This window comes from Mustela nivalis, assembly GCF_964662115.1.
Source record: "Mustela nivalis genome assembly, chromosome: 16".
Classification (NCBI taxonomy): Eukaryota; Metazoa; Chordata; class Mammalia; order Carnivora; family Mustelidae; genus Mustela; species Mustela nivalis.
In genome coordinates, this window is record NC_139035.1 from 29,619,875 (window position 1) to 29,646,061 (window position 26,187).

Sequence of the window (26,187 nt, forward strand, 5' to 3'; positions counted from 1 at the left end):
GGCACTGGGAGTAATAAACATTTATAGATCTTTTTCATTTATTTATTTGAGAAAGAGAGAGAGAGAGAGAGAGAGAGAGCGTGCGTACACAAGGAGGGGGAGCAGCAGGCAGAGGGAGAAGCAGGCTCCCTGCTGAGCAAGGAGCCCCATTAGGGGCTTGATCCCAAGATCCTGGGATCATGACCTGAGCCGAAGGCAGACAACGATCTGAGCCACCCAGGCACCCCAAGCAATAAACATTTAAAAACAACTCATATCTCATCGACAGAAGGTGAAACTCATCACGAAACCCTCCTGAGCTCATGGCCAGACAAAGCAAGTTCCTTCCCACGTGGGCATGGATGTGAACTTGAGGAGCCCCGGCTGCCCCTCTTGCCTGTGGGCAGAGCTTTCTTCCCGCAGCCTCAGGTGGATCCTCAGAGGACAGAAGTGGGGGGATGTCTCAGAGGCCCTGATGGGAATTGCCTCCGTTTTTGCAAAATGTATTTAAAGGCAGAGCATGTAGCAGAGGCCTCAGTGTGTGCAGGGTTGGGGGCGGGATGGGGGCAGAAGACCAGACTTAAGCCATTGGAGGACTGACTTTCTGCCAACTGGTCCCTGGCATTTTGCCATCACTCGGTGACTATAAAATCATGAAGCACTATGAGTGCTTTTTGGGGGCATATTTTTCAATTCTGAGTTACTTCCAAATGCTGGGAGAGACCTTTTTCTTTTTTTTCCATTTTAGTTACTCTAAAGTCTTTTAGGGATGGTAAAGGAACTGCAGGTCCCCTGCCTGGGGGTGGGGATGGGGGATATGAGCTCAACACTAGCTGGTTCCACTTGCTTTTCCAGGCGGTCTGACTGTCCGACAGCAAGTGGGGCCTTGCTGGAAAGCCTTATTGAAATAACCCCTCAAAATCAGGACACTTCGTCCTCCTCCCATTAATTTATACCATATTTTGATAAACACAAAAATGTCAGGCATCCTTCAAATTTGTTGTAAAATTTTTTTTTAATATTGTTTTCAAATTTCTTCCATCTTGAGAGTTCAATCCAGTGTTGCTGAGGGAATAAATTAAGAAATCAGAAGTATTTCATGATTACTTCTTTTTAAATTCACACCTTGCAACAGCCCTCCAGATAGTGGCTATTATAGTTCTTATTTCACAGATAAGGAAACAGTCTGAAAATAAAGTCCAAGTACCTGTTGGGGGAGAGGGCCGGGGTCCCAATGCAAGTGTCCCCAACTTCCAAGTCCACAGGCGGAATTCCTCTTTCTGGTGTGGACTCTTGGAAGTGAAAGAGAGCCGTCCTCTCTCTTGGCTACTATTTCCCTGTGTGTATATAAATTTTAAAATATTTTATTTATTTATTTATTTATTCATTCATTCATTCATTCATTCATTCATTTTAGAGAGACAGAGAGAGCACAAGCAGGGGGAGCGGCAGGCAGAGGGAGAAGCAGGCTCCCCGCCGAGCACGGAGTCCAACACGGGACTTGATCCCAGGACCCCAAGATCATGACCTGAACTGACAAGAAGAGTCAGATGTTCCCCCCCCACTTGTGTGTATTTCAAAGGAAGATGTAACACTGGACTCCATGTGTGCTTATGTGTCCAAAACACTTGCTCTGCAAAACTGGGTGCAGTTCACAGGGTCTGACATGTGCTTCTCCTCCTTGGAAACCCGGCTAGGTTAATTGTGGCTTCCCCAGCATGTGCTAACAACAGAGTTTCACTTGGAGAAATGTTCTAATTTTGCAAAGGACAGTCCCATGAGGCTGGCTCTCCCCCACCCTGCCTCACTTACACTGAGATGAAGTGACTCAAGCCAACAGTGTGCTTTTACGGTAATTTACTTTTGTTAACATTTTATATTTCAGCTCTTCTCAAATCGTATTTTTCTGAGGAAATTGGAAGAGCTCTTTATGCGCTTGCCAACATTTTTCTCACTCTCCGCTTTGGCCTCAAGACGTTAGCAAGATTTTGAACTATGCTGCGCTGGAACCCATCTTGTGCTGTGCAAAAAAACCCAAAAAACAAAAACCAAAAAACCCAAAAATTCATGGCACAAATACCACTGAGTGTCTTTGAGCAATTATGCTTAATCTAAGTCAGAATTTGCAGGGTGCCCTGTGGGGTTGACAGCATGTATGATATAATAAAATTATTTTAAAATAACAAAAAAAATTTTATGAGCACATTGGTAGGATCAGTTTTCCCCCATCAGGATGGGTACTTAAAAAAAATAATAATAATAAAAGCAAAACCCAGAAAAGAGCAAGTGTTGGTGAGGCTGCGGAGACATTGGAAACTTAGGGCACTGTTGGTGGAAATATAAAAATGGGCATAGCCGCTGTGGTCAGCAGCTTGTAAAATTACCTTATGATCCAGCAATTCATCTTCTGGGTGTATACATCCCGCGAAGAGCAGCCAGACTTCTGTACCAGCCAGACTTCTGTACCTGGATTCACTGCAGCTTTATTTACGGGAGATGAGAAATGGAAGCAGTGTACATGTCTCTGGCTATATGAGCAGATAAGCAAAACATGCCATGTACATACAAGGGCATATCGCTCTCTCTTTAACTGGAAGCAAATTCTGACACCTGCTACCCCATGGACGAACCCCAAGGACATCGTGCTGAGTGGGACAGACCAGTCACAAAAGGACAAATACCATGGACAAAGAGAACATGACCTGAGCCAAAATCAAGTGTCTGTTCCCCCCAGGCACTCCTCCTCTAGGACTCTGAATTCTGATGCCCCAAGTCTGGGCTCTGAAGGACTGCTCATCTGGCTGCCTTCCCAGCACCCATCTTCGAAGACTCACTTTTAGATCACGGTAATCTTCGTGTCCTACGATATCTGGTGCAATCAGATCTGCGTAAAGCATGTTTGAGGGTGACGATATAAAATATTTGAGATGGAGCCTAATATTTTAAACATAATTTTAATTTGTATAAATTAATTATGCAAAATAAAATTTGCATAATCATTTTACACTTCTTCACTTTATTTGAAGCAAGAGCCTCCTCATTGGTTGCATAACCTAACACCTATTTGGAGCACAGGAGTCTGGTGAATCATTTTATTCAGAACACACCCCTCCATAAGTGACAGGTACTTGTGATTCTATGTTTTTAGAGCATCATGGACATAGATGTATTTGAAATTTGTACAGAGTTGGCTTGAGTACGGATCCAACAGCTCTCGGTAGTGTGTAGCTTGAATACTGGAGCAGAAAAAAATCACATATTCATACTGAATTGCTTAAGATAGTCCTTTGTTTCAGTTCTTCCAATGAAGCTGAGGAGAGCAGGGTACTTGGGTCCATCCCTTCAACGCTGCCACTTCTGATAGTGAAACAGTAAGAAAAAAGCAGAGGAGTGCTACAAATGGTTGTAAGTGTTAAGTGTTTCAAATAAAGATGAAAAGGTCATTGTTATTGAGATGACTTAATTACTCCATGGTGGTAACCACGAACTCTGTTTCTGTGAATAGGAATGATTCAGATCAAACACCATGGTAGAAATGTGCTATCAGATGGCCCCTGGGGTACGTCCATGTCATGAAAGGCTTTCTGTACCTCCAGTGTCCAACAGCTTTTTCCTTATAAAACAGGACGAGGACGCCTGAGTGGCTCCATCGGTTGAGTGTCTATCTTGAGCTCAGATGGTGATCCCAGGCTCCCTGCTCAGTGGGGAGTCTGCTTCTCCCTCTCCCTCTGCCTCCCCTTCCTCCTGTATGCACCTTCTCTCATTCTCAAATAAATTAAAAACATCTTTTTTTTTTTTAAAGATTTTTATTTATTTATTTGACAGAGAGAGATCACAAGTAGGCAGAGAGGCAGGCAGAGAGAGAGGAAGGGAAACAGGCCCCCTGCCGAGCAGAGAGCCCGATGCAGGACTCGATCCGAGGACCCTGAGATCATGACCTGAGCCGAAGGCAGCGGCTTAACCCACTGAGCCACCCAGGCGCCCCTAAATTAAAAACATCTTTAAACAAAACTAACAAAACGGTGCCCAAGTAGTCTAACTGGATTTCCTCATGCCACATGAAATTGTGCCCCGACCCCTTTTTCAAAAGGACTGTATCAGTCCTCCTAGCCCACACCCTCTGGGAAGCAGAAGCAAAGACCCCCCCATGGGGGATCGCACCACCTGAGGCTCCTGTTTCCCATGCAAGGTTTCCTGGCCCCGGGTGTGGTCTCTAGCTATGGGAGTGGCCCAGGCCATGAGCTTTTCTTCCCCACTGCCAATTTTCCTTGCCAGTGGTGGAGGGGACTGTGCCACTCACAGCTGTATTAACGACAGCAGTGCCAAGACATGGCTCTGTGACTCGGACTTGGTATTTTCTAAAAATCCACAACTGGCTAATTGTGGTTGACAAGCATCTCTCTGAGAACTAACCCTAGAAACTCTCCACTCCCCAGTATACACACTTTTAGTAGTCTCTAGAGGAAACCTGAGAGGAACATACCAACCCTTCCTTTATTGAGAAACTAACCTAGGTATCAATCTGATTTTTCACAACGTTCTTCTGTCTACTAACTAGAAATAAACAGTAAGTATTGCTTACTTTCTCCAATGTCAAAATCAGTTGTTTTGAAAAATGTTTTTGGTCATTTAGAAGGTAGAATGTTAACTCAGCTCATTCTAGTGATTTACAATCTTTTAACTTCATTTTGTCATGAGGTTTTGTAAACCTCACTTTTTAGAAAGCAAAGTGTGTGTGTGTTTTTAAGAGAATCTTTTATTTCACACACTGAACGGATCCAGGAAATGCAAATATGTTTCTCAAGGGAAGTGCTCTGAAATCCTGGTGTTCTCAAGGGAAGTGCTCTGAAATCCTGGTCCTGGGAAGGACAGATGAGAACCAACAGCACAGTGCTGCGTGACCATTAGGAACAGTGACTGCCTTAGGGCCCCTTATACCTGGAATAGCACTTTCATTTCTGCTGCAAAAAATGAGACAGGGTCAGTGTTATCTTGTCTTAAACGTTGGGACAATGAGAGCCTACAGCTTTACCAAAAATCAGGTTTTCTGACTTTGGAGTGCAGTGTGGATATTTCGAGCTCAAGTCTCCATGAAAATTTCATGACCATGAAGACATCTGGATATCAGAACTTGTTTTCTGGAAAGGCTCTGATGAAAACTTTTGCCCCGGATGTGTCTGAGGAAGCTCAATGTATTAACTTTTCTTTTCTTTTCTTTCTTTCTTTTTAAACATAGTATACTTGAGTGTCTTGTTAATAAATGTGAGAAAATGAGAACTCCTGAGGCCAAAGCTGCATTTTCAATGCAAAAGCCTGTTTATTACTATAATTTAAGCAACAGTGTTTCCAAAATTGAAATTCACTTAAATTAACCCAGTTAAATTAGGCTAGCCTAGTGTCGGGTTAACAAATACTTGAAGACCACACTGCCAAAACCGGGAACTTCAGCGGACTTCTTTAAACTCTCAACCTCAAAGGAAGAAAACCAACTAACGAATAATGATAACTTGGAGAAAATAAAGGTTTAGGATCCGCACCAGATTCGGAGTTAACGTTACAACAGGCACTTCGCAGGCGAGTTAACACCAGACTTGTGGGATGCGAGTGGTAGCCAGCGCTTAGGGCAAGAGTTTTCTGACCCCAGCGCGCATATTACTGTGTACTTTCTGGCACCTCTGGCCAGGACCCCGGCCCCCGGGCGCCCCGGACCCCGCGCCACCGCTGTACCCCGCTCCGGTCGCTGCACCCCCCGCCCGCCCGCCCGAGGCCCGCGGCCCAGGCCAGGTCCCGCCGCCCTCAGGACAAAGGAGCCTAGCGCCTAGTGGGGCGCAGCCCGCGGGGGGGCCGCAGACCCTCAGCACGGTTGGCAGAGCTCTGCCAGCGTCTTCGCAGGAAGCACCTGCAGCCCCGGACAGTTGGTCTGGACTGGTCACCGCGCGGATTGACTGTTTTCTTTGCAGCTTCTTATATCTCTTTGGCCAGGCAGGCCCGCAGCCCGAAGTACGCAGCGCCTCGCCGACCCCGGCGGCAGCGCGGGGGCGGGGCGGGGGCGCGGCGTCTGGGCCGCGGCGATAAGGCGGGCGCGGGGCGGACTGTCCGGCTCCGCCCGGCTCCGCGCCCCGCCTCCTCCCCTTCTCCGCGGGCAGGCCCGGCGGGGCGGACGCGCCACGCGCACGACCAATCGGCGGCGCCGGGGACGATTCAAAAGGCCGAGGGGCCAATGGGAGACCGGGGTGGCCTCGCTGGGGGGCGGGGCGGGGGCGCGGCGCGGCGCGCGCTCGAGGGAGGGGGCGCGGGCGCGGGCGCGACGGGCGGCGTCGTGCGCGCGGAGCCGACGCCGGGTGCTGCTGGGTTACTGTCCCGGAGCCGCTCACGTCCCGCCGGAGCCCCGCGCAGGTGAGCGTCCCCGTGCCCGCCGCCCAGCGCGGCGCGGCCTCCGGGTGCGGGGGGCAGGGGATGCGCGGCCCCGGCTTCCCCTGCAGGGGGTCGGCCGGGCCGCGGCGGAAGTGGAGCGGAGGTGGAAATCGCGGGCGCCTCCCTCCATTTTGGGCGCGCCGCGGCGGTGTCGGCCGGGAGGGCGGCGGTGGTGGTCCTGGGGCCCCTGGGTGCGGCCACGGCGGGGACGGGGACGCGCTGAGGGGATGGGAGACGGGGGGACGCGGGAACCCGGGCGGGCATGACTCGGGACTCGGGATGGGGGTCACGGGGACGGGGGATGCGCTGACGGGGACGGGAGGCTTGGGGGGGTGACGGGGGGTGCGCTGACGGGGACGGGGACTCGGGGGACGGGGGCGCCCTGCGGGCGGGACGGGGGACTGGGGCGGCGCTGGGATGGGGGATGTGTTGACGAGGACTGGGGACACGGGGGAGCCCGGCGGTCGGGACGGGTACTCGGAACGGCGCGGGGACGAGGGATGCGCTGACTGGGACGGGGGACGTGGGGACAGGGGATGCGCTGACGGGGACGGGGGACACGTGGGGACAAGGGAACCGGGCGGGCAGGACGGGGACTGGGGGGAAGGCGCGGAGATGGGGGATGCACTGACGGGGGCGGAGACACGGGGGACGGGGGGAGGACTAGGGATGCGCTGATGGGGATAGGGAGCCCGGCGGGCGGGACGGGGACCTGGGGGGTTGCGGGGACGGGGGATGGGTGGACGGGGACAGGGCGCGGCTGCCGTCCGCCTTCGCTGTCACCGGCTCCCGGACTCCAACGCTCTGAAAGCGGATAGTGAAGCGGGCTGTGCGCGTTCGATCCTGTGTTTTCACCGTTTTAAGTCTTTTAAAAAAAGTCCCTGTGACACCGGCCCGCGGCCTCAAGCGGCATTTCTGAGACCTGAGCGCGGAGGGGCCTGGTCTGGCGCTCCGGCCGGGGCGTTCCGGGCACCCCCCCACCGCTCCCGCACCGCGTCGGCGCTCACCTGCTGCACCTGCGGCGTCAACCCCGCGCCGCGTGCACGCGTGTGCGGGTGCCCGGCCTCCGTGGCAGTAGCTTTAGCAGAGACTGTTGTCGCAGGGCCAGAGAGGGCAGGTATGGACAGAGCACCGGCCCCCCGAGAGCTGTCAGGGTAGGAGGGGTAAGAGCGAGCCGCAAGGGAATGGACCTTACCTTGGCGTGTTCAGATTGCTTAGGGGCGTCGCGCCGTCTGCCCAGGCAGGCCTGGGCGGTGGGCAGGCCTGGGCGGTGGTGTCTCCTAGGTGTCCTACAGTCCGGGCAGGGGGCGGGGCCGGGGGCAGGGGCAGGCATTTGCCTGGCTGGCCTTGGGCCCTGGGCCCCGGTGTGCAAGGGAAGCCGGTGTGCAACGGAAGCCGTCAGACTTCCTTTGAGCTTCCCTTTCTCAGCTGGATTTGGACTGGTTTGGGAGTGAGGGAAAGAGAACCAGACACCCTTGTAACACTTTGGTCTCCAGGGGAAGAGGACTGTGGGCATGATAAATAGTAACAAGTCGCAGCTCAAATGTGTGAGGATTGTAGGGCTAACTGACAGGAAAGTTAGTTAAATGTGTGGCTTCACAGGGAAAAGCCTCTCAGTAAACAAGCTTTTCCTTTCCACTGGGCTGAAATGTCCCTTCTGAATGAAGCCTTTCCCGGTGGGTCTGGACCTCGTGCATGGTGGCAGTGAGGCTGGGGTGTCCCATCTTGGTGGACTCACCCTGCAGAGGAGTCTGTTGGAAGGTGGCTGGGCTGTCACCAGGGTGGGAGGAGCTTGGGCAAAGTGGAGGTATGCACGGTGTTGTGGTTTCATCTTCTGGAACATTTGTTGACACCACAGAGGTCTCCTAAGGAGAGGGCTGGCTTCCTCTGCCACCAGTGAAAACATTGCTGTGAGTTCCAAGTCTTAGTTTTTTTTTTTTTTGTTTGTTTGTTTTTTTAAATTAAGCTTAGCAACAGATATCCATAACTATCTTAATTTGTGTGACCCAAAATATTTAACTGGCTAACAGATGGCAATAAATAAATGTTCAGAAAGGTACAGTGTCTGCTCCAGAGGCTTTTTAAGTCTCTGGAGAGTTGTTTCAAACTGGAATGGTGTCTTCTTGGACAAAGATACAGTTGTCTTCTCCCAACCCCGGCTGACCAGCCTCTGGGCATCAGTACCAGTAGCAGTGGTTTGATTTTAGGGGGTCCGGGGAGGTGGAGTGGCACAAGAGAAGAGAGAAGAAGTGCACATTTCCTTCCTCTTTCTTAGTATCGAGAGGCTCTCGCACCTGAATGTTGAAACAGGCAAGGTTTGCCGTTGTCACCTTCCTTTTTGTCCCCCCTCCTCCATGGCCCAAGGTGTCCACTGCCCCCTGCTTGCCAAGTGCCCCTGAGATGCCACCTCAGCCTGCTGCGACTTCAGCACTAAAGCTTCTGGCTCCTCTCCCCCGGTCCGAGCCCACACCCCCTCATTAGCCTGCGATGCTATCTCAGGCAGGCGCCGGCCCAGAGCACCCTCTCCGCTCGCATGTGCTGGGCTGACACCCTCTAATCACTGGATAGGTGGCTGGGTTTGCTTTCCTCTCCCACAGACTGGCTGCTATCTTTCTAAACAAGTGAAGTTTGTGAAGTATTTTCTCAGGCAATTAATAGTGAGGAAATGTGCTTATGAAAGGTTTCCCGCTGGAGGGGTGGGGTAACGCCCGCTTCGCCCTTTCCTAACTCCGGAGAGCTGCTGGCGTGCCCATGCGGCCTGGTGCAATCGGGTCTTGACCGCGGTCGGCTGAGCGGCAGGCTTGGGGGCCGGACCAGCGAGCGAGGGCTGGCCAGCTGGCCAGCTGGCCCAAAGGGGGAATTCCCTTCTGAGAAGAGACCCCCAGCCTGCTGAGCTGCTGCTGCAGAAGGAGGTGGGGCGGTACTGTTTTGTCCCAGGGCAGTGGGACTCTGCTGCTCAGTTGACGGGGAAAAGCGTGCTGCCCGAGAGCTGGAAGCACCCAGCACCCAGCCCCCCTTGATAACTGAGGAAGGGTGGCCAGCAGGCCTCCCTTAAGTGGTCCTCCCTGCTGGCTGCGTCTGGTTTCTTGGAGTGCTGTTGAAGCGTGGCGCTGGGGCCATGTGGAAAGGAATGTGGGAACTGAGGGTGGATGCTGGCTGCGAGTGTGTGTGCGCCCACCCGCGTGTGGTCGGCACATCTGCTGGAGTGTGTTTGGGATTTTAGCTGGAAGACTTGAAAACTTTATGAAAGCACCCCACATTTGCTATTCGTTATGGGTTTGGAATAATTTTTTCCTTGTTGGTGGCTTATAGTAATGTTAGTTATACCTCCTTGATTTTCCCAGATGGATGGTTCCTTAGAATTTATTGTTTTTAATAGAAGTAATGTGTTAAAAATGAAACACTTTTTTTTTTTAAAGATTTTATTTGTGTGTGTGAGTGAGAGAGAGCGACCACAAACAGGGAGAGTAGCAGAGGGAGTGAGAACCAGACTCCCCGCTGAGCAGGAAGTTCAATGTGGGGCTCGATCCCAGGACCCTGAGGTCATTACCTGAGTTGAAGGCAAATGTTTCACCGACTGAGCCACCCAAGCGCCCCCAAAATTAAATAAGGTTTTAAAGCCTTTGTAAGACTATATACAAATTTATTTATCTATCTATTTAAAGTAAGCCCTGTGCCCAATGTGGGGCTTGAACTCACAACCCAGAGATGAAGAGTCACAGGGCTCAGCAGGGTGACCTGTGTGCGGATTTATAAATCAGGAAATGCGTCCTTTGTGACGTGCCTTGTTGAGTAGCAAGAAGTCGGTCCCTCGGGTGATAGCATTTTGCAGAGTGCAAACCTCTTGGTGCCTTTCTATCCGGCTGCATGTTCGTGTCGCCGGCAGGTGCCGTGGTGGCAAGAGCGCCCTGTGTAAAGTGACTCCAGGTGAGATACGCCCTAGCGGAAACAACAGCCTCATGCGTCCCCACTCTGCCATTTCTCCTGTCCTTGGTACTTTGTTCTCCCCTTTGGAGTAAGGGCTCAGACATCCTCCCCTCCCTGCCGCTCTAGGAGCCTCTTCTGGTCCTAAAATCTTTGCCAGTTAAACACTTTGGAAAGACATATTTTAGTGTTTAGTCTGTGGAAGAAAGATACATGCGAGTGTGGATGTAGTGACTCCTTGTTTTTTTTTTTTTAAACCATTCAGGCTGATTTTTCAAAATGCCAAGTAGGAAATTTGCTGATGGTGAGGTGGTGAGAGGTCGGTGGCCTGGGAGTTCGCTTTACTATGAAGTCGAAATTCTGAGCCATGACAGCCAGTCCCAGCTCTACACCGTCAAGTACAAAGACGGCACTGAACTTGAGCTGAAGGAGAATGATATCAAGGTAAGTGCTCCGTTGCTTTGCCAGAGTCTGTTTCTAGATGGGGAGGTGACTGGTGGTGCATTTTTAGCCATACAGAGGTCAGGCCTGGCTCCAGGTGGAGGTGCAGGGCCACACTTGGGCTTCGGGTGGGGGAGACACAAGTGCGGCATGGTATCCTATCCCAGAAGCTCCCACTTCCGTGATCGTGTCATGCCTTTGGTGAGGGAAGTTTGGTGGGTGGTGCTGGTGTGCGTGGGGTCTCAGGGAGGGCTTGCAGAGAACACTGGGGGTGCTGAGGCCAAATAGGGAGAACAGCTTGGCCGGGGGGTGGGAGTTGGGTGCGGACACAGGTGCAGGGGGCGAGGGCCAGCTCAGGATTAACGGGAGCAAAACCAGAGAGATGTGGGCTTCATTGCGAGCACTGAGGATTTCATCAGGAGAGTGACAGTAATTAGATTTAGGTCTGGCCCAGGGCTTCTCAGCCTCTCTGGTTGGGGGGCCGGGCTTTAAATGATCTGCTCTGTGGTCTAGAAGTGCTTACGTGAAATACCATAGAAGTGACTTGCCGGACACTTGGAAGACAGATGTGCCGTAAAAGCCCTGACTTTGCAGCGTTAGATCCGACAGGTGTAAAATCACATTGTCGAAATGCTGTGAAGATTTCTACATGTCTAGTCTCTTGAACCCACAGCCTCTGAACCACAGTCTGAGTATTCTGGCCCGTGGTTGGCAAAGCTTTTGAACCAAAAGCCAGATAGTGATGATTTTAGGCGTTATGTCCATCTGGTTTCTGCAGTGTGAGAGCAGCCCAGGTAGTCAGGACATGAGGGATGTGGCTGTTTTCCGATGAAACTATTAATGGGCACTGGAGTGAGAATTTAAAGTATTTCCCACGGGTCACGAAGGTTCACGTTTCTTCTGTTTTTGTTTGGCCTCATTTACAAACAGTAAAGCCCTTCCTAGCTGCTGGGCCACACAGAATCAGGCGGGAGAGAAGAGGGCAGAAGGAGGTGTTGCTGAGTCGCCCAGCCGCGCCCCCACTTTCCAGATCCTCCCGGGTGGCTATTGCAAGTGCCCCTGGGGGGCTAGGGTTTGTGTTGCTGGGTGCGGTTCACTTGTCCCCTCGTCTCAGTTTGACTCGGTGTCAGGGGCTGCTGCTCTCGGAGGTGCCGTCGGCAGAGCGCACAGATAGTTGGCTTGGACACATCCATTCTGCGCAGGACCTTCTGAGAAAGGCCTTGCGTGTCCCGTGGGTGGGCCACTATGGCAGCGTCTGGCTGCCCTGAGGCCCCGGGGTGATTGCGGAGTTGATGGTACTGGGCATGTTTTGCACCCTCTTCTCCTTCAGGTCTGTCTTGTGCTAAAGCTCTGTGCCTTCTTGTCCCTCTCTAGCCTTTAACTTCCTTTAGACAAAGGAAAAGTGGCTCGACGTCCAGTTCTCCCTCCAGACGCCGAGGGAGTAGGTCAAGGTCGCGCTCCCGATCCCCTGGTCGACCACTGAGGAGTTCCCGTCGATCCGCCTCTGCTTCACACCAGGCTGACATAAAGGAGATGAGGAAGGAAGTCCTGGAAGTGAAGCTGACTCCGCTGGTGCTGGTGCGTGTAGTCGGGCCCTCGGGAGGCTGCACCGTGTCCGGGGTTCGGTCCCAAACCGTCTTCCCCCTCGTGTGCGTGCTTACTCAGGCCGCAGTGAGTCGTGCTGACGGGGCAGGGACGTGTGGCATCTAAGGTGATGACTGGAAGAGTGCGTGACCCGCTGGGAGAACGGGAAGTCCAATACTTGTGAGCACCAGTGCAAGAGAGCGCTCCGTTACAGGAGGGCGGTTTAGTATCGGGACTTTAAAAAAAGCAGAGTTTAAATTTGGCGTAGATGTAGATTGTAGGTTGAACTTAAAAAGTTCTTGTGTAAAATAAGGAAACTGTGTTTTCCAAAAACATATCCTTGGTCTTGGCCTCATTACTTGGCATCATAATTTTAACAGAATTGCTTTCTGAGCTGAAGCTTGGAAAGGTCGCTGTGCAGGAACTACAGGCCCGTGCACAAGGATGTCTCAGGTGGTAGGCCAAATGGAAATGATTTTGAAGGAAAAGAACTGAATAAAGATGATCTTTTATTCTCTTAATATTATCTCTTTCCTGGGTAAAATGCACGCAGATTTTTAATAATCCTAAAAAACTGGATTTAGATACATAGTCTTATAGTCAGATTTAAAAATTTTAAAACATTAGGAATAACCTGAGTTATATTTTCGTACATCGTTTGCTGTATAGAATCGTTTGGCTGTCCGTGAATCATACACATGTGATGTGATGATTAGCATCAGCTCCCTTATTGATGATCGGCATTTTGCTTTTCCTTGGAATTTTCAGTGTTGTAAACAAATACTCTTATACAGCATCTGATGTTCCCTGAATGTCGGTGCTTAGGTGTGGAATTCCAGGTCAGATGGTGGAGCCGATCTGAGGCTTTGATGCATGTGGCTGAATTGCCTCAAGGTTTCTGCCAACCTCCACAGTGTGTGAATGCCCATTTTCTCATCCGGAGAATTCTAGTAGTAATTCTTTTGGTCAGTTTGATTGCCTTATACTGTCAGCTCACCCCTTTCCCTTGCCTTTGAGGATTATTGGGGAGCTTGAATATTCTGTCGGTTAACGGCTCTCAGGGCCCGTCAGGGGACACATGTTAAGGAACAGATGCTGCGTACTCCTTTCTGTCACTTTTCCATTTTTAGCATTAGTGCCCGTTCGTGTTTACAATGTGACTTTCTTACAGTCCCGGTGACCCAAGAGCCACAGACTGGCTGTGCTCCTTGCCAGCAGAGCCCTGGACCACTTCCCCAGTTTGGTCCGGTGACGCGTTCCCTCCCCCCCTAAAGGAGAGGCAGGTTTGAAGAGAGGGACACAGGCAGTGGGAGCTTGGGGCTCTGTAGAAACCAGGCAGCGGGGGGCGGTCTGCAGGTTGCTGGTGACCCTCCCGGAGTACCCACCATGTCTTAGTTTCCCCTAGGTGGCTATTTGGAGGCAGTGAATGTGTGTGCGCCACCCTCCCCCACCCCCAAGCACTCAGGGAACTGATTGACCAGTTTTTACTTTCTCTAACTCATATATTAGAGTGTCTGCCATTGAACAATGACATTGTAACAGTCTACGTTTAAAAGATGAAAGATCTCACGTAGAGAGCTATACTGTAAAATCCCAATCCTTTCCGACTGGGAAATTCTCATCAATTTTATTCCTTTTCTTTTTTAACAAAAGTATGTTGAAATCTTTTAGAATTGAAGCTGTGGGAATCTTTGGTTTATTTTATTGTTTGATTTCATAATAGCAAGTTTTTGTCACAATGGTCTCTTTAATACGACACGATTCTTATGTTTATAATGGTTTGTGTCACCTTAGAAGCCGTTTGGGAACAGCCTCGGCAGATACAATGGGGAGCCTGAGCGCACAGAGAGGGATGGCCTGCCCTCCAGAAACACTGAGGTACGGGGCGTCCTCATCTCTGGCACTTGACCTCTTCGTAAATGTGACTTTCTTTCGAGAGTCACACTGTATACCATAATCTTACAATCTTACAATCCCTTCTAAAATTCATAATCTTACAATCTCTTCTAAAATTCTGTTCTTAAATTAGGACTGAATGTCATTTAACAGATTTCTTCTTGTTAATGAGCAGCTATATTAAGATGCTGAGTCAGTTAATGGGGTTACATTAATGATAATTATTGACTGTAAACATTTCCTATTTTCTAATTAGGAAAAATTCCATTTGTTGGAAGAAAGTCGTTACATATCTACACAGTATAGCCTTCGGCCAAGAAGAGAAGAGATCAAATTAAAAGACATAGATTCTAAGGAAGAAAACATTGTTGCAACAAAAGGATCTACATTATGGAAAACCTCTGAAGAGCCAGCCACGCAGACCAAGGCCCTGGAGTTCGGTGGAGTCCCTGGTAGGCAACCGCTCTGGCTTAGCACTGGGAGGGTGGTGACGGTGGCCCAGGCGGTGGCAGTGGCAGTGAGCTCTGTGGGGCGGTGTGGGGGAGGGAGGGCCTCCCTCTGCAGGAGTGTGAGCCCCATGGGAGCCTGGGGAGGAGCCCTCCAGGCAGAAGGCGTAGCAGGTGCAAAGGGCTGCAGTGGGAGCATTTTTGACGATTGTCCTAGAGTGGAGAGGGTGCCCAAGTGGCTATATTGAAAGCTTCAGGCAACCTGCTTGTGGTTTGAACAAAGAAATTCAGCAGGTAAAGGGCAGGCTGGTGTGGGAAGGTTAGGTGGAGGACAACGGAGGCCAAGTGCAGCGGTGGCCGTGGGCAGCGGTGGCTGCTTGAGCCGCCCGGCAGGGCCACGAGCATCCAGGGTCTCAGGTGTTTGAGCGCTCAGTGTTCTGAAGTGGGTTGTAATTTGAAAATGATACCATTTCATATAAAGGAAACCACTCGGGGCCCACCGGTTCAGAGTCCTGCCTGGCTTCGTGGCTGGGAGGATCGTAGCTGTAACCAGGCTGGCTGGGCTGCGAGCGACAGTGTCCCCATCCCCGTGTTTGCGTGTGCTCTGTGCATGGGGCACTGGCCCAATTCTGGAAGCTTGGAGACAGGGTGTTTGCTGGCTTTTCTATGAGGAGGTTCATGAATTTTAGATGTTCCAATGGCTGGGTTGCTGGCATCTCGCCCTGTCTGCTCCCATGTGGCAGGACTTGAAATACCACGAAGCCTGGTCTGTGAGGGGGACTGTTGTCCCCGCTGGTCTCTGTGCCTGTGGGCGCTTGTTCCCCGGGCGCCATAGGGGTGAGGTGTTGCTGATGGTACCTTAGCAGGGTCAGACGCTTAGCTGGCCTTTGGTTCTGCCTCGGAAAAGTGAAAGCAGTGGATCGACTGGACTGAAATTGGAATCTCAAATGGTCCCCGGTGTTTGCAGGTGCATTTCTCATCATGCTCGGCTTGCCTGCCTTCCTCTTCCTGTTGCTGCTCATGTGCAAACAGAAGGAGCCCCGTCTTCTGAATTTCCCGCCTCCGTTGCCAGCTTTGTCTGATCTGTGGGAAACCAGAGTGTTCGGGGTCTATCTGCTCTGGTTTTTTCTTCAGGCTCTGTTCTACCTCCTGCCGATCGGGAAGGTAAGTTCTCTCTGGGAGGGCACACTGCTGTGGTTCCCCGCCCCCCCACCTCAGGCACCTTTAGGGGAAAGCTCTACAGTGCAGACACACATTCAGATTAGCTGAGGTAAGCCACCTTCAAACTAGGTAATGTTGAATAAGAAAAGCAGTTTCTGCGGTTACAGATTTGATAGATCTGCATGTATGTTTCGGTTCTCGCGCGTTTGCAGGCTAGAGCCGCGGGTGGTGGTTATTAGATAAGGACCCTACAGGAGGCGCTGGGAATCTGCAGTGGGATTCTGCTGCCACCGAGGTGGCCCCCAGGCCTGGGTCCCCTGTCCTAGCCAGTGAGAGGGAGGAGGAGTCTGGCCCCAGACTGACACTATGTTGGTGTCTCCTACACGAGGCAGCATTGCTGAGTAGTCATTTTGAGGAGTCGGATGTGGCTGCCGTCGGGCAGGCGGACGTTATTTAAACTCAACCTGAGGGAGGTGTGTGTTTCCTGAGTGCATGTGCGGGGCGCTCCCTGGCTCTTGGTCATGGAGGGTTCATGGGACGACTGAGTAGATGTGTGTGTGTGTGTGTGTGTGTGTGGACCAAGACCACATAAGTCTGTGGGATGAGTCTGCATGTGGCGCGGGGCAGGGTGGCAGGGTAGCCAGGCTTGGAGTGGGCGGCTGTAGACAAGGACCTCAGCCATAGGACGATGGGCTTGTGGTGTCCCTGCAGCTGCCTTCCAAGCGCGTGGCCAACCAGTGCTCGCGGGCTGGGGGCCGGGGGTCCAGCAGCCCTGGCCGAGCAGTTTCCCCAAGATGTCTGTGTCACCCAGCCCCGCAGGGTTCCCCACATGACGTGCCACTGATATGTCTGCCACCTGTCACTGTCTATGCTGCTGAAAGGTGGTGAAATTTAGGATTTAGATGTTGGGAGAGTGTTGTGCTTTTTAAAGCTTCAAATTAAAAAAACCTTTTTTTTCTTTTCAGGTTGTGGAAGGAATGCCTCTTACTGATGGAAGAAGACTAAAGTATAGATTGAATGGTTATTTGTTTTTCAAAGATTTTATTTATTTATTTGACAGACAGAGATCACAAGTAGGCAGAGAGGCAGGCAGAGAGAGAGGAGGAAGCAGGCCCCCCGCTGAGCAGAGAGCCTGATTCGGGGCTCGGTCCCAGGACCCTGAGATCTTGACCTGAGCCGAAGGCAGAGGCTTAACCCACTGAGCCACCTGGGTGCTCCTAATTTTTTTTTTTAACACTCAGATCTGATGCTTGCTCAGAGCCTGTGGGTGCTGCGCGCCTGCATGTGTCCCGGGACTCGCGCTGACCCGTGGGCTCCACGTGCCATGTGCGGGGACGGCCCCTCGGGTGTTCCTGCTGCCACCCAGTTTGCTTTTCCTGCTAGTACTTACCACTAAGTGAAGCGATCACCCTAGTTTGTGTACTTTATTCTCTGGGGTTACTGCCTGCCCCAGGAGGTCCCATCCTGCGTGGCCTTCCTGGCTGCTCCTGCCCCAGGAGCCAGCCTCTCTTTGCCGCGGCCACTGGCCTCTGCACATCCCTTGGCTGCGTTCGCAGGGCTCCGGCCTGGAACGTGGTCCTCTCTTCCCCATGAGCGTCCCATGGCCGCTGTTTTAGCCCTGTCATGGCACTGCTCCAAGAGGCCCCTGGGTCCCTTTCCCTCCTTTTTTATATTTTACCTTTTCTATAGTATTTTTAGAAGACTTTACTTGATGGAGAGCTAGAGTGAGAGTATACGAGCAGGGGAGGAGCAACAGGCGGAGGGAGAAGCAGACTCCCTGCTGAGCAGGGGGCTCAGTCCCAGGACCCTGAGATCATGACCTCAGCTGAAGGTAGCCACTCAGTCAACTGAGTGGAGTTGCCTGAAGAGTTAGTCCCCCCTTCTCAGCTTTTTAATAGTGAATTTCTGTGCACTTTTCAGCTTTCTCTTAAAAAGCACATAATGACTGTTGATAATGCACAAGGAGACCTTAAGTGTGTTCCAGCAGGTGGAAAGCTGGGTGAGCGCACGGCTCTGCCAGGAGGTTCCCTGCCTCGGGCTGAGCCCCGGCCTCGCTAACATGTCTGTGTTGCCTCACGTGCAGGGTTCTATGCTTTCCTGCTGACCGCCGCGGCCGTTGGTGCGGCCGTGTTCTGGGGCCTGGAGCTGCTCTACATCTACCGCCATTTCCTGCAGCTGGTGCTGGCTGCCTTCGCCTTCACCGTGGGCCTCAGCACCTACCTGGCCATACGGGCTGCGGGTGCCCCCCCGGCTGCCCTGGCCCCTGGCAGCTCTGGTGAGCAGCGCACCGCCAGGGGGAGGAAGGGAGAATGGCACGGAGTCAGTTCGGAAAGGAGAATACATTTAAAGGGAAAAAATATATTCGGTGTTTTCCTCCTATGCTCCTCCATTTTTTAGTCACTCAGTGACAAGTAAGACCTTTTGTGGTCGTGACTTATGTCTAGTCCCCAGCATTTTAGTCACCTCAGCATCACAAATTAGGATTTTCTCCTTTGGTCTCAAGTAGTTCAATATCCTTAAAGAGACCAAGCCAGGTCACAGAGATCACAAATAGGTTGACTCTTGACCTAAAGTGTTCAAATATTTTAAAATATGAAGTTACTTATTTTAGAAAATTGTGAGTCTACATTTTAAAAAAGCTCTGGTTCCTTAAACTGAGGAGTTCTGGCCCTCGAGGCCTCGCTGCTTCCAGTCAGGTCCTCACGCCCCGTCCTCACTGGTGCGCACACCCGCCCGCCCACTACCTGCTGGACCCCCAAGCGACTGGACTAGGGCCCTGGGGGTAGGTGCTCGCCATACACCTCCCAGTGGCTGTACTATTTGTGTAAGAACTTTTCCCTTCCAGGAAACGCCATCTATGATTTCTTCATTGGCCGTGAGCTTAATCCTCGGATTGGTACTTTTGACCTCAAATACTTTTGTGAATTGCGCCCCGGACTGATCGGATGGGTATGTCCTCTTCCTCTCATTAAATTTCAGTCCAGGAGTACACATTAATCTTGCATTTGGAAAAAAACTGTATTTCATTTCAAGGAAGCTGTGGATTTTTAGAAATAATTATAGTTGCTTTTTTTTTTTTTTTTAAAGATTTTATTTATTTATTTGACAGAGAGATATCACAAGCAGATGGAGAGGCAGGCAGAGAGAGAGAGAGAGGGAAGCAGGCTCCCTGCTGAGCAGAGAGCCCGATATGGGACTCGATCCCAGGACCCTGAGATCATGACCTGAGCCGAAGGCAGCGGCTTAACCCACTGAGCCACCCAGGCGCCCTAATTATAGTTGCTTTTAGGAGCAATCACAGATTTATACAAATCTGTATTTGACGTTTTTTTTCCCCTGCAGATAGAGTCCACGTGGTTAAGATGCCCTTGTTATAGGTGTGAAACATTAAGGGTTTGTTTTATTTTGATTCTGTCAGTGTATTTATTTAGGAACGTGATAGTCTAGGCCAATTTCATGTAAGAAAAAAATGTATTCTCCTCTTCAAAAAGAAAATGAATTTTGACCTAATTTTAGACCTGTGGGGGAGTTGCAGAAATGGAGTCAGGATTCCCTTCTGTTCCCTGCTTGTCCCCTGTGTGAACATGAGACACAAGCACGTAGCCTCAAGGGCTGGGGGTTACCGTAGTTCGGTATTCTCAGCTGAATCCGCAGACCTGTGGGTTTCCCTTCTTTTTCCACTTTTGGCCTTCTCTGTCCTGGGACTGTTGCCGGACAGGCCTCCAGTACATGTGGTTGTGACTCGGCTTTGTCTTCTGGAGTTTTCCCCTGGCTGGTGGGACCTCGCCCCTTGTAGCATGCCGGTCACATACTGTGTAGAGGGCCCGCCATCTTCTCCTGATTGGAGATGCGTTTTTGATAAGAGCACCATGGAGGTGACCCTGTGTCCTGCCGGGGAAGTCCCATCTCGGTGTGTGGTGTTGGCGTCTCGGCCCCGCAGGTCACTGTGTGGTCACTGGCGACTGTGGCTCTCCCGGTGGCAGCCAGGGGTCTGGGGAGGCCCTCGGAGGTACTTGCTCTTCTTCTTTCAGGTGGTTGTGAACTTGGTGATGCTTTTGGCGGAGATGAAGGTACAGGGGCGAGCCACTCCGTCCTTGGCGATGATTTTGGTGAACAGTTTCCAGCTCTTGTACGTGGTGGATGCTCTCTGGAACGAGGTAATTATGTTCAGAGCAGAGGCCTCGGGAGTCGGGTGGGCGGCCTGCCTGAGCGCTCAGCCTCCCTTGCGCAGCCCTCGGCACCCTCCCAGGCCAGCGCGGAGCCTGGAGCGGACGCAGTGAGCGCTAACGCCTGGTACGCAGCACGTGCTGGCGCAGCTGTGTATCTTGGCTGCTCCTGGGTGTGACAGATTCAAGATCTGCAAGTGGGACGGGTTCCTCAGTAACTCTCAGTTTCTTAACTACTGTGTCAAATGTAAGAGGATAGATTATCATTGAATTAGGTTAGTGCTTTTCGGATTGTCAAGAGGCAGTTAGTTCTTCCACACTGGGTGATAGAAGTTTTCTTTTTTCTTTTTAATTTTTTTTTTTTTTTTATTTATTTGACAGAGAGAGATCACAAGTAGATGGAGAGGCAGGCAGAGAGAGAGAGAGAGAGAGAGAGAGAGAGAGGGAAGCAGGCTCCCTGCTGAGCAGAGAGCCCGATGTGGGACTCGATCCCAGGACCCTGAGATCATGACCTGAGCCCAAGGCAGCGGCTTAACCCACTGAACCACCCAGGCGCCCGGTGATAGAAGTTTTATGGCTGTGTTTCAAAATGTGCAAAATACTAGCTCTGGCCCAATGGATAAGAAGTCAGAAGTCCTGGTGATGGAGGAAACTGGTTTAAGTCCAGCTGGGTTCCTAACCCCGTGGCTTCCCTCACGCTGAGCAGCAGTCAGTGTTTTCTGCCCCTTGAAGACTCTTCGTCTCAGCTGAACAGATTGGCCTTGAAGTTGATGTTTGACCCCTATGTTACTGGTTTCCTAGTGTCTTTGTAATCTGTGTTTCCAGATCCCAAGTCGAGTTTTCTCTTGGTTTTAAAAATAGAATGGGCAGCTGATGTCCTTTTGTCCTGAAGCGGGTTTGCGTCCCAGTCTGTTGGCATCTGGAGTCTGGGCTGGCTCCTGTGGGCCGTGGGGTCGGGTGGCCAGGCTGGCCACCTGGAGCATGGTCATAGCGACTCGGCAGGCCCGATGTTTGTCTTCCAGTGATCTGCCATCTCTCCGGGAACACTAGAGCCTTCGGAGGCCATGAAGCCTTAGCTGCTGGCCCAGCGCCTCAGGGAGCTCCCGTGGCCTCCTGCGGTCTGCATCTCCACCTGGGGCGACATGCTGTAGAAGAAAACCTAGAGGTGCTCTTGGTCAGGCAGGCGTGGCCTCCCACTGTCAGGTGGCAAGTGGCCCCTTGGAGGCGGGTGAACAGTCGCCTGAACTGGACGAGGCTTCTTGTTGCTTCATTGTCCCAGAGGCTTTTTTCTCCAACCCGCTTTCTGGTAGCTTGTCAGTGATTGGGGCTTTCTGACTCGCAGTGCTGGTCCCGTTGACGTGGCTGGGGGTTCTTAGATTCTGGACATTGGGCCACATGCTGTCTGCTGTCAAGCATTCGGATGGGACACCAGGATGAGATTGGGCGGGGCCGTCCCCATGCCTCGTGGGCACTGCAGCCTGCTGGAGGAACGGGCCTCCGTGTAGACCGCCTTTAGCCTCTGGCTGCGGTCAGGTGCCTGGCGGGGGTTGCCTCACCAGGTCGGGTGACTGGAAGGAACTGAGAAATGGGATGAAACAAAGGCGAGCGTTCCCTGGCATCTCTGCGGGACTCCTGGGGTCCTCTTGTGCCCGCTCCCTGTGGCACTCACGCCCCCACCCCCCTGTGGTCAGTGGTGCACGTCCCGGAATCACCTGGCACGCACAGGAGCTGGCTGACCCCCATTCTTGTGTCCCATGGTCTTTCTGGTGGAAAACGGTCTTTGGAGTGACTGCTTTGTTTCTTTAACCTGGGCCATCGGTCCCTCCCCAGCGCGCACACTTGCCGCCTGTCCTTTGTCAATAGGGATTCCTTCGGGGAATCCCAGGGCGTCCTGAGTTTTGGCCCCACTGGCGTCTCCCATCGGAGTCCAGCCTGCACAACCAGGCCCACGCCGACCAGGCCCACAGAGAGCGTGTGTGCTCGCGGAGGAGGTCAAGTGGCCTGTGTGGAGGGTGGACAGGAAAAGCCAGATCGCGATCGCAAGGTAGACAGGCACACGTGGAATGGACGCCAAGGCTGCTGGTGATGTTCTTCTTCTGCAGACAACGGGAACACACACTGCGGAGCAGGTGCTCAGTGTGCTAGGGGGCAAGGTGACCACTCGAGGTCCCTGCCTGTCCTCCTGTGGCCTGCTGCAGAGAGCAGCTTTAGCCTGCACGCAGGTGCAGCGTCGAGTAGCACCTGGTCTGGTCAGGGAGGGGGGAGCAGGAAGGTGGGAGCTTGGGGGTGGTGGCTGGGGAGGGGGGCGTAGGCTGAGGTTGGAGGAGGCTGCTCCGGGCAGAGGCAGGAGCACCTGCGGCCTTTCCAAGATGCTTTATTTCCACATTGTGGAGTGAGTGGGTCGGGTGACCCGAGGTGGAGATGGTGGAGTGACCAGGTGGGGGACACGTGCCCTGGAACCAGACCCCCCTCCCCTGCTCCTTAAAACCCTTCTGGTTGGTGTGCCCTCCTCTAGTGCTAAATGAATTGGACTAGGAACCAGTACTTTGTATACCTGAAACATAGAAACTTTCATCCCCCAAAGGGCATTAAAAATGGCTTTTCCCACTCTTTCCTCGCAGGAAGCATTGTTGACAACCATGGACATCACCCACGATGGGTTTGGATTCATGCTGGCTTTTGGAGACTTAGTGTGGGTTCCCTTCATCTATAGCTTTCAAGCCTTTTATCTCGTCCACCATCCCAACGAAGTGTCCTGGCCCATGGCCTCTCTGATTATTGCTCTGAAACGTGAGTACTGATTTCAGTCTGTGCGGGTTAAAGATCCTGTGCCGAGTCTCTGTGCTCCGACATCTCCGCATCCCAATGCGCCCTCTTAAATGGGTGTGATGAGCTCAGGTGGGAAGCAGTTCGTGATGTGTGTAAAGAAGATTCTTGTGCCTGCAGAGAGCATGGATACTTTGTCCTCTGGTGGTTTTTCCTTTGCAGGCCTGCTTTTTCTGGTGGGTACCTTGGAATGCAGGAAGGTTGGTCCTGGTGTGCTAGGCCAGCCTGCTGTCAGACACTGTGAGGCCTGGCGCACTAGCGGGGACTTACAGCCCAAGGAAGGTCACGGTGAAGGCGGAGCAGACTCGCTCTGGGGAACATCAGTCAGTGTAGGGCTCACTGGAGGGTAGGGTGTTTGCTCTCACGTGTGAGCAGGTGGGGAAGCGTGGGAGGGGTGGGGTGCAGCTCAGCAGGAGAAAAGGAGCATCACCGGCGAATGTGGACGCGCGTCAGGGTGGCTCTTCCTCTAGGCCACTGTTTGGTAAAGGCCCGCACTCGAGGTGGGGTAGGAACAGCAGCATGAGCTTCAAATAGAGCGAGTTTTACTCAGCTAAGTAGTGTCCGTGGCCGAAGAGGAAATTCCCTGAGTTGGTTGCATTTCATCACTGGTTTGGTGACCCGTGCTCGCTGGGGCCAGGTGTTGCTCAGGACGGCGAGTGCCTCGTTTCTGGGTGGGCTCGTGGTGTCCTGCGCTGGCCGGAGGCTGGACGGCATGGTGAACAGGCTGGGCTATGTCAAGGCCCATTAGACCTTTGAAGCCCGAAATAGAGCCGGCAGCTGGACTTGGCAGGTGTCTGCACAGGCCATCCTGGTCCCGGCTCTGAGCTGTGCTTTGATTCCGAGTCCCCCGCGTCCACGTTCCGGCTTGCAGGTGCTGGGCTCCAGGGGATGCACCCTGTGTTCTGGATTCTGCTGACCACGGCCTTGATGGGATTACAGGCCGGGCTATATTGGGTTTCATTGGTGATGTGACTGTGTGGGCTGGTTTTGCATCCCCCTCGTGGGTGGTGGAATTTCAGGATTGTTATTTTCTTTTGACATTCTGAGATTGAGTTCAAAACCTCTCAAAGTATTCCATCCTCAGAGCAAAGAAATCATTTTTAGGTGAAGTTACAAATGTTTTTAAATATTTGATTATATTGATCTAAATTGTTAACATGAAAGTTTTAAAAAATTACAGTTTGTGGATATGTAATCTTCCGATGTGCAAATTCTCAGAAAAATGCATTCCGGAAAAATCCCAGTGACCCAAAGCTTGCACGTAAGTATCAGTTTATGTTTGTTATCTTCCTCACATAAAGATTTTGTGTCTCTATTGGTGTAGAGATTATTATAAATGTATTTTTATTTTCACCTAGATCTAAAAACCATCCATACTTCAACTGGAAAAAATCTTCTAGTTTCTGGATGGTGGGGCTTCGTTCGTCACCCCAATTACTTGGGTGACCTCATCATGGCCCTGGCGTGGTCCCTCCCCTGTGGTGAGCACTGCATAGGGGCGCCATGTGTGCCGTGTTGGGGGTTAGGGGCAGAGTTGGGGGGTCACGGGGCGGGGGGTGTGCTCCCCTGGTGGAAGCCACCCCCACACCAGCCGCTGCACCCGATCACTTAGGGGAGTGAAGTTAGCATTGACGCGAGGACCCAGTGAGGGCCAGGAGAGGATGGGCATGTGAGAAGGCACGGCTGTCCCTGCGCCCTGGAGAGCCTGTCACGCAGATGCCATCTTCTGCCATGTGTGGGGGGTGAGGGGCTTCCCCAACATGCGGGGAAAGGGAGCAATCCCACGGTCCACTTGGGAAGACTGGGGGGACAAACAGGGAAGCTACCTCACGCGTCTGTTGTGCTCCGCAGGTTTTAAGCACATTCTGCCCTATTTCTACGTGATCTACTTTGCCGTGCTGCTGGTGCACCGCGAGGCCCGTGATGAGCGCCACTGCCGGAGGAAGTACGGCCTGGCCTGGGAGAAGTACCGCCGCCATGTGCCCTACCGCATCATCCCCTACATCTACTAGCCACGCGCTGCCGCCCGCCCTGCCGCCGCGCCTCCGCCGGTCCTCACTCTCCTGCTCCAGTGGGACTATGGAGCCAAGTGGTCTTTTAACCTCCCCAGGTTTATCGTTACTAAATCACAGCATAAAGATAAACATAAAGATGCTGTTTCTATGGGCAACATAGAAACAGAAGGAAATAGGCGAAGGTGTTAGAATTGGCTTTCTAATGGGAAATGCTCCTTTCTTAAAAGTCTTGTAAATGCACTGGAAAGAATACCACAGGTGTCTATGGGTTTTGAGGACTTTTCAAATTGTGATGGTTTTTGTCAGTGGTATTTCTTACATGAAACCAACCGTGACCCTCGAAGCACGTTTGTGTTTTGTTTATTCAGAGAAGAGGATTTTCATCCATTTCCTTTTCCTAGTTACGTGATTTGAGTGTCGATCCTGGTCCTGCATGAACTGCTCTCTGGGGAGAGGCGGGGAGAGATGGTCAGGACCCTCTGGCTTGCCCTCAGCTTCTAGAGCTGAACTGGAAGATGTAAATACCCAGCTCGCGTGTAATATATGGGGACCTCGGATTTTTCTGTACAGTATTTTGAATGTGAAATAGGACTAAGTATCTTTTTAACAAAAACATTTGCAGTATTTTAAATTAAGTTTTATAAAAATACATGTCGATTAAAAATGGCAAAGCAATAGAATTCATTTAACGCTGTATAAAGATGCTGTTAAAACATAGGAAGGTTATTTTTCTTAATCCAAAGTTTGTGAATTTGGCTTTGCTACCTCAATTGCAGCTGTTCGTTTGCCTTTATAAACTGTTGCCCATAGAAAAAAATAGAATATATATTTTTGCAGTAACATCACTATTTAAACATTTTTACACAGATTGGTGTTTGAAAACCTGCCATTTCAGGCTGATATTTTTGTATGTTTTTTGACTTTTTGAAATAAAACTGTGGTTTTGCTACTGCTGATGTCATGCCGGTCAGACTGTATTTTGTACCATCCCCTAGAGCTGCAGGACGCTGCTCCCTGGAAAGGAGGGTGGCCTTCATCGAAGAACAAGAGTTCAAAATCCTTTAGTTTAATACATGTGTGTAAGGCAGCTGTAGCTATTGAATTCTAGTTGTTAGGGTCTCATTATTAATTGTCCTCAAATGGAACAGTAGCAAATTCGCTGAAATTTTTGTGTTCAAAGTTAAATTGCTCTCAGTATCTTACATATAGGGGAATTTAATATGTGTGTGTTTGGGTTTTTAAGGATGCGTTTTACATACAAGATACATGGGTGTGCATGTCCCTTCTGTGTGGCTCTAGGCGGTGTGGGGCTGGCTCAGTCAGGGTGATCCCCAG

General features: G+C 51.6%; 1 protein-coding gene and 1 long non-coding RNA gene across 4 annotated transcripts; one reads left to right on the top strand and one right to left on the bottom strand.

The window, feature by feature from the left end:
• Positions 1 to 975: 975 nt before the first annotated feature.
• LOC309850514 lies at positions 976 to 10,565 on the bottom strand. Of its 3 annotated transcripts, XR_014304301.1 has the most exons (5): positions 7,589 to 10,565; positions 2,814 to 2,863; positions 2,364 to 2,460; positions 1,187 to 1,316; positions 976 to 1,044 (listed from the first exon to the last, which is right to left on the bottom strand). It is a non-coding gene; the product is annotated as an uncharacterized lncRNA (long non-coding RNA). The 3 variants fall into 3 exon arrangements; XR_014304299.1 differs by lacking the exon at positions 2,814 to 2,863; XR_014304300.1 differs by lacking the exon at positions 2,814 to 2,863 and having other exon boundaries at positions 2,364 to 2,507.
• On the top strand, positions 6,236 to 25,808 carry LBR (lamin B receptor). Its single transcript, XM_082704516.1, has 14 exons — positions 6,236 to 6,375; positions 10,583 to 10,761; positions 12,133 to 12,336; positions 14,137 to 14,220; positions 14,495 to 14,690; positions 15,652 to 15,848; positions 16,811 to 16,865; positions 17,929 to 18,120; positions 18,691 to 18,794; positions 19,877 to 20,002; positions 22,633 to 22,801; positions 24,018 to 24,098; positions 24,196 to 24,318; positions 24,689 to 25,808. The coding sequence occupies exons 2-14, from the start codon at positions 10,597 to 10,599 to the stop codon at positions 24,847 to 24,849; spliced, it is 1,857 nt and encodes a 618-aa protein (XP_082560642.1). The 5' UTR covers positions 6,236 to 6,375; positions 10,583 to 10,596; the 3' UTR covers positions 24,850 to 25,808.
• Positions 25,809 to 26,187: the final 379 nt, after the last annotated feature.

Excerpts from the sequence above, each read along its gene's own strand:
- LBR (XM_082704516.1), top strand. The coding sequence starts at position 10,597 with ATGCCAAGTAGGAAATTTGCTGATGGTGAGGTGGTGAGAGGTCGGTGG. Across the intron at positions 16,866-17,928 it reads ACTAAAGTATAGATTGAATG|GGTTCTATGCTTTCCTGCTG; the intron begins GTTATTTGTTTT and ends CCTCACGTGCAG. Across the intron at positions 24,099-24,195 it reads CAGTGACCCAAAGCTTGCAC|ATCTAAAAACCATCCATACT; the intron begins GTAAGTATCAGT and ends ATTTTCACCTAG.